The sequence below is a fragment of the Oncorhynchus gorbuscha genome, linkage group LG03, assembly GCF_021184085.1.
Source record: "Oncorhynchus gorbuscha isolate QuinsamMale2020 ecotype Even-year linkage group LG03, OgorEven_v1.0, whole genome shotgun sequence".
Lineage (NCBI taxonomy): Eukaryota > Metazoa > Chordata > Actinopteri > Salmoniformes > Salmonidae > Oncorhynchus > Oncorhynchus gorbuscha.
Window position 1 is genome coordinate 24,068,808 of NC_060175.1, and position 13,988 is coordinate 24,082,795.

The 13,988-nt window shown below is 45.5% G+C and overlaps 1 protein-coding gene across 1 annotated transcript; it reads right to left on the minus strand.

Annotated features, from left to right (window-relative positions):
- Nucleotides 1–2,714: 2,714 nt before the first annotated feature.
- On the minus strand, nt 2,715–13,164 carry LOC124028993 (vesicle transport protein GOT1A-like). Its single transcript, XM_046340873.1, has 5 exons — nt 13,031–13,164; nt 12,662–12,753; nt 4,078–4,256; nt 3,242–3,305; nt 2,715–2,813 (listed from the first exon to the last, which is right to left on the minus strand). The coding sequence occupies exons 1-5, from the start codon at nt 13,053–13,055 to the stop codon at nt 2,772–2,774; spliced, it is 402 nt and encodes a 133-aa protein (XP_046196829.1). The 5' UTR covers nt 13,056–13,164; the 3' UTR covers nt 2,715–2,771.
- Nucleotides 13,165–13,988: the final 824 nt, after the last annotated feature.

The window sequence follows — 13,988 nt, forward strand, 5'->3', positions numbered from 1 at the left end:
AACATGTCATGATCATCCGGACTATAAACAAAATAATGGAACATTGCAAAGGAGAAGTGGTTTGATGAATATGTAGCCTCATACCAAATGTCTTCTTGATGTTGTTCCTTGTACTTAAACTACACAAAAGGGGGGTGGGATGTTACAAAATAGCACTGGCTACTTTTGCTAGTCCATTTCACCCCATAAAGGAGTGGAAAAAGTAATTAACTAGACATTCTGATAATCAAAGGCATATCTACTATTATACAATGGGAGGTCTAATCCTGAAGGCTGATTGTCATGTTTTGTCTTATTTTGTCTTGTCATTTTGCTTTTCCCTCTGTTCGTTTTCCCCCTGCTGGTCTTTTTAGGTTCGTTCCCCTCTTTCTCTCTTCCTCCCTCTCTCTCTTCTCTCTATCGCTCCGTTCCTGCTCCCAGCTGTTCCTATTCCCCTAATCAATCATTTAGTCTTCCCACACCTGTTCCCTATCTTTCCCCCTGATTAGAGTCCCTATTTCTCCCCTTGTTTTCCGTTTCTGCCCTGTCGGATCCTTGTCTATTGTTCACCGTGCTGTGTCTGTGTTTCGCCCTGTCGTGTCGTGTTTCCCTCAGATGCTGCGTGGTGAGCAGGTGTCTGAGTCTGCTACGTTCAAGTGCCTTCCCGAGGCAACCTGCAGTTCATGATCGAGTCTCCAGTCTGTTCTCGTCATTACGAGTGGAATTATGCTTTATGATTGTAGATTTACTTTACTGGATTAAAGACTCTGTTTTCGCCAAGTTGCTTTTGGGTCCTCATTCACCTGCATAACACTGATTGGTTAAAACCACATTCCAGCCGGTGTCTATTCCAAAAGTTACCATTGGCTAAATCTATGATGTTAAAATGCCTATTTACTCTGTTCCATCTGACTGCACAACGCATTGTCTCATTAACCCAGCCATTTATCAACTTGTCAACGTGTCCATACTTTTGACTGGTACTGTATATCCTCCAAACACCGGCTTCTCGGACATTATCACATAAGTAAATGTTATAAAGGGTAACACACAACACTTTCTAAATGTACAACATACCATGGAAATACAGTTCATTCTGAAACTATTCAGACCCCTTGGCATTTTTTCACATTTTGTTACCTTACAGCCTTATTCTAAAATGGATTTAAAAATATATATATTATTTATATACCTGGGGCGGCAGGTAGATAAGGGGTTAGAGCATCGGGCCAGTAACGAAACATCTTAAGAATAATCAATGGAAACAGGATTCAGCTGAGCTTAATTTTGAGTCTCATAACAAAGGGTCTGAATAGTTGTTTTTTATTTGTAATACATTTGCAAAAATTTCTAAAAACATGTTTTTGCTTTGTCATTATTGTGTATTGTGTGTAGATTGACGAGGGGATGAAATTATTTAGTACATTTTAGAAGGCTGTAACGTAACAAAATATGGAACAAATCAAGGGGTCTGAATACATTCCGAATGCACTGTAAATAAATATGTGTAGGGCTCGATTCAGTCCGTAGCGCTGAAGATACACACTTTAGAGGGAAATGTAAAGTTCATTTCGATTGAACCAACATATACAACATGAACCATAAATGCAGTCTCTTCGAACGGCGGAACATTGACTACATTTCTATCGCACTTCAGCACTATGGATTGAATCGAGCCCGAAGTGTGTTTAACAAAAGGGCTGGTAGTTGCTTGACTACAACTATAGTAAAGGGTATGATAAACTGTAGATCAAAAATATGGTTTTATTATAAATACATAGCAGGGTTGGGTAGGTTACTTTCTAAATGATTACCCAAACTAAGTAATAATCTGATAACTTTAGGTTGCTTTTTGAACGCTTTCCTCTAAAGAGGCATTAGAAGAAGACAAAAAGGATCCATCAAACGCATCATAGTGGTCTCTGACTTGTGGCCAGACTCTCTCAAGCTGAAGAAACTTAAACATGCCTTTTTGTCAATGCTGAATTGAGAAAACAGAAAGGTGTCATAATGTATTATTTTCTGCAAACATCCTTTCTAAATGTAAAAGTAATCCAAGAACTAATCACCTAGTTTTTCAAAAGTATCTGTAATCTGATTACAATATTTCTGCTTGTAACGTAATTGATTGCAGTTACAGTTTCTTGTAAATTATTACGTCATTGATTACATGTAATCGGTTACTCCCAACCATGTACATTAGGGGTATGGCAGCTAGTCATTGATTGCATGTAATTGGTTACTCCCAACCATGTACATTAGGGGTATGGCAGCTAGTCATTGATTACATGTAATCGGTTACTCCCAACCATGTACATTAGGGGTATGGCAGCTAGTCATTTATTGCATGTAATTGGTTACTCCCAACCATGTACATTAGGGGTATGGCAGCTAGTCATTGATTGCATGTAATTGGTTACTCCCAACCATGTACATTAGGGGTATGGCAGCTAGTCATTGATTGCATGTAATTGGTTACTCCCAACCATGTACATTAGGGGTATGGCAGCTAGTCATTGATTACATGTAATCGGTTACTCCCAACCATGTACATTAGGGGTATGTCAGCTAGTCATTGCCACACATCATGTGGTGGTTCATGTTTATGTAAACATTTCAAGAAGAAGAGTCCATTGGTTGGTTCATGGTTGTTGATGGCTCTAAGCCCCTCCCCGCTCCATCAGTCTCTGTCAAAGGTTATAGCCAGTCTGAGCCCAAATACACTTCTCCTTTTGTCATCCATCACTTCTATTCCTCCTCTCTTCTTTTTTGGCTTCTCTCTCGCCCTTTTCTCAGACAATAGAAGGGCTACTTCCTAGGAAGCTGTTGTACAACTGGGACATGAAAGAAGAGAGAAAGAGTGAGATAAATATAGAGAGCTTTCACTCCCTTTCTCTTCCCTCAGATTATAGAGGAGCTGTTTCCCTTGGAGAAACAAAAGAGAAGCGAGAGAGAGATTTCAGTCTTTCATAAAGCAGCACTATCGGGAGACTACAACTTGCCACTAGACACATTGTGAAAATGTTATGTGGAAAAATGTTGTCTTTGTTGAAATATCTGGGGTGTACCCAAACCCAGGCTCAAGTCTTGTTGTTGTTTTTCCATTGCTTTGAGAGCCCAAACAACGCTTCCCATATTTACTGATGGATCTCGGCTATTTTGTGGGAGAATGAAAAAAATCATAATGTATTGTGTTCATTCAAAGTGATGAGTCTGGCTTAGTGACAGTCACAGTTGAAAATAGAAGGATTGTTGCTCTCACCACATTGAGATAGGGTATATTCACCAACGATAAAATGAATCCACACGCCACAGGGAAGAATGACCTGGAAGGAGATATAGACATGCATAAGAAGTGTGAACATTTCAACCCAGCAGACACTGTCACTTCAGCTTACAACTACCACAGAGTGATTCTGTCTTTGGTGTTACAGAACTTCAGAACTGGAATGCCCAAGACAAATATCCCTGTAGAGATATCAGAAATGATTTTTTGACGCTTTCTCACGTGCTTTGGCCACAGTTTGTCTCAGAAAGTGGTCCAGGGCTGGTCCCTGGACGCGGTCAGTAAAGTGATGTTGGCTTTCTTTGACCCTTCAGTCATGTCAGAACCTTGGATAAGGTGGAAGAGAAACTGACGTGGTAGCGTCTGTGATCTTCCAAACTGGGCGTTCATTTTGACAGTGTTGGCATGGCATCAGTCATTTAGCTGCTGTGTTAAACATACTTTTTCCCAACTACCTTAAATGGAATCGCTTCTTTGCTTTGTCTGTTTTAAATTGAAGGCCAATATAGTTGAGAGGTCTGGGAAAGTTGATATTGCTTTCCCCTGGTACTTTCCAATCAGTTGGCATCAAAGAAAGCAAACAAGGAGAAGCAGGCATTAAAAATATGATGCTGCCACCAAGGTACTGTATGTCTCTCATATAACCTAATCGTCTCCCAGCTCTCCTGTTGCTATGTGGTTGTTCCACCTTACATTCTAGAAAGCATGTCTTCTAAGACGCTCTGGATGACAGTGTCTGCTGAATGTAAAAAAAAAATGTAACATCTAAAATGTCCTCTCTATCAATACCCCAGATGTGCTTTTGAACTCACCTGAACAGGAGCACGAAGCCATAGCTCTCCACGGCCATACCGATGATTGGCCAGCGGAACAGCACCAAGGCCACGCCCCCCAGGAAGAAGGTGGAGCCTCTGAGCTTCTGTCTCTGGAAGAAGAAACCGGCCGACCTTCTCAGGCCAATGATGAACGTCAGACCAGTCAGAAACAGAACCTGAAGGAAAGAAGTATGAAACAAGTTCTGTTTGAAAATATAGAAAACTGTTTTCCTGTTTGTGATGCTATTATTGTCACTGTTATTTCCTGTTACTGTGACTATTGTCATGCAACCGAATTGCCGACAGAGTTAGAGTTCTGCGGTCGCCACCTTAGCCGAGTTCCATCAGTAAATATGGGAAGCGTTGTTTGGGCTCTCAAAGCAATGGAAAAACAACAACAAGACATGAGCCAATCTCCAAGACTACTAGATGTTTGGGTACACCCCAGATATTTCAACAAAGACAACATTTCTCCACATAGCATTTTCATTAAATCTCAGTCGATCTACAAACACATAGCCTATTAGCTATACAATTGTAATGTTATAGCCCTGAGAAGAGGGGCAATATGGGAAATGATTCACACTAACGCATTCCCTGGGGCGACAGAGCGTTGGACTAGTCACCGGAAGGTTGCAAGTTCAAATCCCCGAGCTGACAAGGTACAAATCTGTCATTCTGCCCCTGAACAGCCAGTTAGCCCACTGTTCCTAGGCTGTAAATAAGAATTTGTTCTTAACTGACTTGCCTAGTTAAATGAAGGTAAAAACAAAACATCAAAGAAAGTGTTCATAATTTTATGCAGTGAGTTCTGATGATGAATTGCATAAAATCATGAACACTTTCCATAGATAACTCTTTTCTTAAATTAAACTGAACCAAAATGTAAACGCAACATGCAACAATTTCAACAATTTTACTGAATTACAGTTCATATAAGGAAATCAGTCAATTTATCTAAATTCATTAGACCCTAATCTATGGATTTCACATGACTTGTCATGTTTGTCATTTATTATCATGTCTTGTCCCTGTGCTCCCCATTCTATTCGTTTCCCTCTGCTGGTCTTATTAGGTTCTTTCCCTCTTTCTATCCCTCTCTCTCCCCCTCCCTCTCTCACTCTCTCGCTCTCTCTTCTCTCTATCGTTCCGTTCCTGCTCCCAGCTGTTCCTATTCCCCTAATCATCATTTAGTCTTCCCACACCTGTTCCCGATCCTTTCCCCTGATTGGAGTCCCTTTTTATTCCTTTGTGTTCCGTTCCTGTCCTGTCGGTTCCTTGTTTAGAATTCACCGTGCTGTGATTGTGTATCGCCCTGTCCTGTCGTGTTTTTGCTGTGATTGTGTATCGCCCTGTCCTGTCGTGTTTTTTGCCTTCATCAGATGCTGCGTGTGAGCAGGTGTCTCTGTCAACTACGGCCTGCGCCTACCCGAAGCGACCTGCAGTCTGTGGCCGCTTCTCCTGTTATTCCCCTCTACAGACTAGAGGATTTCTGTTATTCCCTGTTTGGACTTGAATAAACTCTGTTTCTGTTAAGTCGCTTTTGGGTCCTCTTTCACCTGCATGACAGAAGGAACCGACCAAGGAATGGACCCAGCGACTTCAGACGCTCGTTACACTGCCGTCGAGATCCAAGGAGCCATGCTCGGCAGACACGAGCAGGAATTGTCTGCTGCTCGCCATGCCGTGGAGAACCTGGCCGCTCAGGTTTCCGACCTCTCTGGACAGTTCCAGAGTCTACGTCTCGTGCCACCTGTTACTTCCTGGCCTGCCGAGCCTCCAGAACCTAGGGTTAATAACCCACCTTGCTACTCCGGGCAGCCCACTGAGTGCCGCTCCTTTCTCACGCAGTGTGAGATTGTGTTCTCTCTCCAACCCAACACATACTCTAGAGAGAGAGCTCGGGTTGCTTACGTCATTTCACTCCTTACTGGCCGGGCTCGAGAATGGGGCACAGCTATCTGGGAGGCAAGGGCTGATTGCTCTAACAAGTTCCAGAACTTTAAAGAGGAGATGATTCGGGTTTTTGACCGTTCAGTTTTTGGTGGGGAGGCTTCTAGGGCCCTGGCTTCCTTATGCCAAGGTGAACGGTCCATAACGGATTATTCTATTGAGTTTCGCACTCTTGCTGCCTCTAGTGAGTGGAACGAGCCGGCGCTGCTCGCTCGTTTTCTGGAGGGACTCCACGCAGTGGTTAAGGATGAGATTCTCTCCCGGGAGGTTCCTTCAGATGTGGACTCTTTGATTGCTCTCGCCATCCGCATAGAACGACGGGTAGATCTTCGTCACCGGGCTCGTGGAAGAGAGCTCGCATCAACGGTGTTTCCCTGCTCCGCATCGCAACCATCTCCCTCCTCTGGCTTTGAGACTGAGCCCATGCAGCTGGGAGGGATTCGCATCTCGACTAAGGAGAGGGAACGGAGGATCACCAACCGCCTGTGCCTCTATTGCGGAGTTGCTGGACATTTTGTTAATTCATGTCCAGTAAAAGCCAGAGCTCATCTGTAAGCGGAGGGCTACAGGTGAGCGCAACTACTCAAGTCTCTCCATCAAAATCCTGTACTACTTTGTCGGTCCATCTACGCTGGACCGGTTCGGGTGCTACATGTAGTGCCTTGATAGACTCTGGGGCTGAGGGTTGTTTCATGGACGAAGCATGGGTTCGGAAACATGACATTCCTTTCAGAGAGTTAGAGAAGCCTACGCCCATGTTCGCCTTAGATGGTAGTCATCTTCCCAGTATCAGATTTGAGACACTACCTTTAACCCTCACAGTATCTGGTAACCACAGTGAGACTATTTCTTTTTTGATTTTCCGTTCACCGTTTACACCTGTTGTTTTGGGTCATCCCTGGCTAGTATGTCATAATCCTTCTATTAATTGGTCTAGTAATTCTATCCTATCCTGGAACGTTTCTTGTCATGTGAAGTGTTTAATGTCTGCCATCCCTCCCGTTTCTTCTGTCCCTACTTCTCAGGAGGAACCTGGCGATTTGACAGGAGTGCCGGAGGAATATCATGATCTGCGCACGGTCTTCAGTCGGTCCCGAGCCAACTCCCTTCCTCCTCACCGGTCGTATGATTGTAGTATTGATCTCCTTCCGGGGACCACTCCTCCTCGAGGTAGACTATACTCTCTGTCGGCTCCCGAACGTAAGGCTCTCGAGGATTATTTGTCTGTGTCTCTTGACGCCGGTACCATAGTGCCTTCTTCCTCTCCGGCCGGGGCGGGGTTCTTTTTGTTAAGAAGAAGGACGGTACTCTGCGCCCCTGCGTGGATTATCGAGGGCTGAATGACATAACGGTTAAGAATCGTTATCCGCTTCCCCTTATGTCATCAGCCTTCGAGATTCTGCAGGGAGCCAGGTGCTTTACTAAGTTGGACCTTCGTAACGCTTACCATCTCGTGCGCATCAGAGAGGGGGACGAGTGGAAAACGGCGTTTAACACTCCGTTAGGGCATTTTGAGTACCGGGTTCTGCCGTTCGGTCTCGCCAATGCGCCAGCTGTTTTTCAGGCATTAGTTAATGATGTTCTGAGAGACATGCTGAACATCTTTGTTTTTGTCTATCTTGACGATATCCTGATTTTTTCTCCGTCACTCGAGATTCATGTTCAGCACGTTCGACGTGTTCTACAGCGCCTTTTAGAGAATTGTCTCTACGTAAAGGCTGAGAAGTGCTCTTTTCATGTCTCCTCCGTTACTTTTCTCGGTTCCGTTATTTCCGCTGAAGGCATTCAGATGGATTCCGCTAAGGTCCAAGCTGTCAGTGATTGGCCCGTTCCAAGGTCACGTGTCGAGTTGCAGCGCTTTTTAGGTTTCGCTAATTTCTATCGGCGTTTCATTCGTAATTTCGGTCAAGTTGCTGCCCCTCTCACAGCTCTTACTTCTGTCAAGACGTGTTTTAAGTGGTCCGGTTCCGCCCAGGAGCTTTTGATCTTCTAAAAGAACGTTTTACGTCCGCTCCTATCCTCGTTACTCCTGACGTCACTAGACAATTCATTGTCGAGGTTGACGCTTCAGAGGTAGGCGTGGGAGCCATTCTATCCCAGCGCTTCCAGTCTGACGATAAGGTTCATCCTTGCGCTTATTTTTCTCATCGCCTGTCGCCATCTGAGCGCAACTATGATGTGGGTAACCGTGAACTGCTCGCCATCCGCTTAGCCCTAGGCGAATGGCGACAGTGGTTGGAGGGGGCGACCGTTCCTTTTGTCGTTTGGACAGACCATAAGAACCTTGAGTACATCCGTTCTGCCAAACGACTTAATGCCCGTCAAGCTCGTTGGGCGTTGTTTTTCGCTCGTTTCGAGTTTGTGATTTCTTACCGTCCGGGTAGCAAGAACACCAAGCCTGATGCCTTATCCCGTCTGTTTAGTTCTTCTGTGGCTTCTACTGATCCCGAGGGGATTCTTCCTTATGGGCGTGTTGTCGGGTTAACAGTCTGGGGAATTGAAAGACAGGTTAAGCAAGCACTCACGCACACTGCGTCGCCGCCGCGCTTGTCCTAGTAACCTCCTTTTCGTTCCTGTTTCCACTCGTCTGGCTGTTCTTCAGTGGGCTCACTCTGCCAAGTTAGCTGGTCATCCCGGTGTTCGAGGCACTCTTGCGTCTATTCGCCAGCGCTTTTGGTGGCCGACTCAGGAGCGTGACACGCGCCGTTTCGTGGCTGCTTGTTCGGACTGCGCGCAGACTAAGTCGGGTAACTCTCCTCCTGCCGGTCGTCTCAGACCGCTCCCCATTCCTTCTCGACCATGGTCTCACATCGCCTTAGACTTCATTACCGGTCTGCCTTTGTCTGCGGGGAAGACTGTGATTCTTACGGTTGTCGATAGGTTCTCTAAGGCGGCACATTTCATTCCCCTCGCTAAACTTCCTTCCGCTAAGGAGACGGCACAAATCATTATTGAGAATGTATTCAGAATTCATGGCCTTCCGTTAGACGCCGTTTCAGACAGAGGCCCGCAATTCACGTCACAGTTTTGGAGGGAGTTCTGTCGTTTGATTGGTGCGTCCGTCAGTCTCTCTTCCGGGTTTCATCCCCAGTCTAACGGTCAAGCAGAGAGGGCCAATCAGACGATTGGTCGCATACTACGCAGCCTTTCTTTCAGAAACCCTGCGTCTTGGGCAGAACAGCTCCCCTGGGCAGAATACGCTCACAATTCGCTTCCTTCGTCTGCTACCGGGTTATCTCCGTTTCAGAGTAGTCTGGGTTACCAGCCTCCTCTGTTCTCATCCCAGCTTGCCGAGTCCAGCGTTCCCTCCGCTCAAGCGTTTGTCCAACGTTGTGAGCGCACCTGGAGGAGGGTGAGGTCTGCACTTTGCCGTTACAGGGCACAGACGGTGAGAGCCGCCAATAAACGCAGGATTAAGAGTCCAAGGTATTGTTGCGGCCAGAGAGTGTGGCTTTCCACTCGCAACCTTCCTCTTACGACAGCTTCTCGTAAGTTGACTCCGCGGTTCATTGGTCCGTTCCGTGTCTCCCAGGTCGTCAATCCTGTCGCTGTGCGACTGCTTCTTCCGCGACATCTTCGTCGCGTCCATCCTGTCTTCCATGTCTCCTGTGTTAAGCCCTTTCTTCGCACCCCCGTTCGTCTTCCCTCCCCCCTCCCGTCCTTGTCGAGAGCGCACCTATTTACAAGGTACATAAGATCATGGACATGCGTTCTCGGGGACGGGGTCACCAATACTTAGTGGATTGGGAGGGTTACGGTCCTGAGGAGAGGAGTTGGGTTCCGTCTCGGGACGTGCTGGACCGTTCACTCATCGATGATTTCCTCCGTTGCCGCCAGGATTCCTCCTCGAGTGCGCCAGGAGGCGCTCGGTGAGTGGGGGGGTACTGTCATGTTTGTCATTTATTATCATGTCTTGTCCCTGTGCTCCCCATTCTATTCGTTTCCCTCTGCTGGTCTTATTAGGTTCTTTCCCTCTTTCTATCCCTCTCTCTCCCCCTCCCTCTCTCACTCTCTCGCTCTCTCTTCTCTCTATCGTTCCGTTCCTGCTCCCAGCTGTTCCTATTCCCCTAATCATCATTTAGTCTTCCCACACCTGTTCCCGATCCTTTCCCCTGATTGGAGTCCCTTTTTATTCCTTTGTGTTCCGTTCCTGTCCTGTCGGTTCCTTGTTTAGAATTCACCGTGCTGTGATTGTGTATCGCCCTGTCCTGTCGTGTTTTTGCTGTGATTGTGTATCGCCCTGTCCTGTCGTGTTTTTTGCCTTCATCAGATGCTGCGTGTGAGCAGGTGTCTCTGTCAACTACGGCCTGCGCCTACCCGAAGCGACCTGCAGTCTGTGGCCGCTTCTCCTGTTATTCCCCTCTACAGACTAGAGGATTTCTGTTATTCCCTGTTTGGACTTGAATAAACTCTGTTTCTGTTAAGTCGCTTTTGGGTCCTCTTTCACCTGCATGACATGACTGGGCAGGGGCACAGCCATTGGTGAGTCTGGGAGGGTATAGGCCCACCCACCTGGGAGCCAGGCCCAACCACTGGGGTGCCAGGCCCAGCCAATCAGAATGAGTTTTTCCCCACAAAAGGGCTTTATTACAGACATAAATACTCCTCAGTTTCACCAGCTGTCTGGGTGACTTGTCTCAGACGATCCCGCAGGTGAAGAAGCTGGATTTGGAGGACCTGGGCTAGAGTAGTTACACATGGTCTGCCATTGTGAGGCCAGTTGGACGTACAGCCACATTTTCTAAAATGAAGTTGCAGGTGGCTTATGGTAGAAAAATGAACATTCAATTTTTCTGGTAACAGCTCTGGTGGAAATTCCTGCAGTCAGCATGCAAATTGCACGCTCCCTCAAGACTTGAGACAACTGTGGCATTGTATTGTGTGACAAAACTGCACATTTTAGAGTGGCGTTTTATTGTCCCCATCACAAGGTGCACCTGTGTAATGGTCAAGCTGTTTAATCAGCTTCTTGATATACCACACCTGTTAGATGGATGGATTATCTTGGCAAAGGAGAAATGCTCACTAACAGAGATGTAAACAAATTTGTGCACAACATTTGAGAGAAATACACTTTTTGTGCATACTGTATAGAACATTTCTGGGATCTTTTATTTCAACAAATGAAACATGGGACCAATACTTTACATGTTAAACTTAATATTTTCATTCAGTATAGAAGATATTGAAGAACTCTGGGACTGGGGTTGGATCCTCCTGTTTTAGTATTAAACCCATGTGAAACCTGTAGTGTTCTTCCTTCCTCTGGCTCTCAGCCAACTCTGCATATGGAACATTTCTGGGATCTTTTATTTCAGCTCATGAAACATGTGACCAACACTTCACTTGTGTTTGGTGGGGTTATGGTATGGGCAGGTATTAGCTACAGACATTGAACACAATTGTATTTATCGATGGCAATTTGAATTCACAGAGATAGAGTGACAAGATCCTGATGTCCATTGTTGTGCCATTCATCCGCCACCATCACCCCATGTTGCAGCATGATAATCCACAGCCCCATGTCGCTTGGATCTGTACACAATTCCTGGAAGTTGAAAATGTCCCAGTTCTTCCATGGCCTGAATACTCACCAGACATGTGATGCTCTGCATTGACCTATACGACAGCGTGTTCCAGTTCCTGCCAATATCCTGCAACTTTGCACAGCCATTGAAGTCCAAAGTCCCCAAAACAGCCTGATCAACTCTATGCGAAGTAGATGTGTCGCGCTGCATGAGGCAATGATGGTCACACAAGATACTGACTGGTTTTCTGATCCACGCCCCTTCTTTTATTACAGGTGTCTGTGATCAACAGATGCACATCTGTATTACCAGTCATGTTAATTAGAATGAATTTATTTCAATTCACTGATTTCTTTATATAGATTGTAAGTCAGTAAAATCTTTGAAATTGTTGTATGTTGCATTTATGTTTTGTTCAGGATAAGAACGCTGTTCACTGAGTACAACAGTTCAACATCATAGTCCCCTTCACTCTCATCACTAAGCTCAGGACCCTGGGACTGAACCCCTTCCGCTACAACTGGATCCTGGACTTCCTAATGGGCCGCCCCCGACGATGAGGGTAGGCAACAACATATCCAACCATAAATACGAGGCCCCTCAACAGTGTGTGCTTAGTCTCCTCCTGTACTCCCTGTTCACCCGTGACTGCATGGCCCACGACTCCAACACCATCATCAAGTTTGAGAGGAGGTCAGAGACCTGGCAGTGTGTCACCAAGACAACAACCTGTCCATCAACGGCAGCAAGACAAAGGAGCTGATAGTGGAATACAGGAAATGGAGGGGTGAGCACGCCCCCATTCACATTAATGGGGCTGTAGTGGAGTGTGTCGAGAGCTTCACCTTCCAAAGGTGTCCACGTCACTACGAAATTAACATGTTTGACACATACCCACAAAGTTGTGAAGAGGGCACGACAATGCCTCTTCCCCCTCAGGAGCAAGATTCCACTTGAACAATGGTTGTTTTGGGGTAGGCGCGATTAGAACTCAGTCAGATCAAGCAATATTTAAATGTTGATCCATAATTTATTTTCTTTATTGTGTTCAAAATATATATTTGTATTATTATTTTCAAATTAGAAAGATTATTACTTACATTCCCAAACGCCAGCAAGACAGAGTCAAAGTACAGCAGCACGCCAAAGAGCAGGAAGAAGAGGCCAAAGCCTGTGAGACCAACACCAATCTCTGGAACACACACACACACATAGAGAGAGAAACACACACACATACAAATTAGCTCTACAGTCTCTACGGTCTGTTCCTACATTTAGTCTACAGAGTTCAAACTTACAGTATCCATAGCCTTGTAGGCTTTCACCATGACACACTTCAAAGTTAAAAGTTCACAACAAAATAACTCAAGTCCAGGTACAATATGTCGACTAGCAGATTTACCTGAGCAATCCTTGCAAGTAAATAAAAAACAAACTGATTGTAAGAAAGGCTGTTGTAAACCACTCACTCTGAGTCTCCGTGATTGAAACCATGATGTCCTTGTCTTCCCCTGAATTCTTTCTCCTTCTCTCCCCTTTCTTGTGTCTCTCTCTCTCTCTCTCTCTCTCTCTCTCTCTCTCTCTCTCTCTCTCTCTATGTTTCCTTCTCTTTGCGATCGATGTGTAGATCTGTGCACCTCCTTTCTCTTCGGTAACCTTTGAACTGTGCTGTCACATCCTGCGTGCTAGGTGATCATCAACCAGACTAGGGGGGGTTATCCATTGATTTGCTCTTAAGCTGCCTTCCTGACTTGGTCTCTCTTGAAAAACGGAACCAGTTTATCATAATGGGACTTCCTAGTTTCAATCAAGGAATCATACATGTATACAACTGTTGTTTTTAATAGCCCTATTTTTATAAAGGAGACAATTTACATGTTTTGATAGAGTGGATGTGAAATTGATTTCCTCTGTAGGCTTGTTATCAACTGATTGGTTTGTCAGAGGCTCCCCTCTCCACCATGATCATTAGATTCACAGTTTTCACAGACTCAGTGGGATTATTCTGGCATGGTTGTAATCTTTTCAAAAAAGGCTACAGGCACTACAAAGTCTTACTTGTGAAGAAACAAGATACCCAGCATCATGTGTACACTGGAGGTTGTACAGACCCGAGAGAGTTTAACCTCGTCTCACCCTGTGTTTGAGTAATGAAGCAGGCTACAGTGGACAATGGTGGAAAAGCAGCAGGATAGTGTCCACAGTGTGAACGTCGGGAGGTCGTCGGGAGATGTCTTCGAAACCTGCAACTAGGGGCAACAGTGAGCGCTATTACCATCAAGTTGGCTTGGATTTTGCTAGGGCATGTGGACAGGGAAGGCGGACAGGCGTAAGCCGTGAGACAAAGCTCAGAGGGTAGCGTGTTCAATCTTAATGCCTAAACTTAACCGTGAAGGTGTTTTTGTTTTAACTCTTCCCAAACATTAA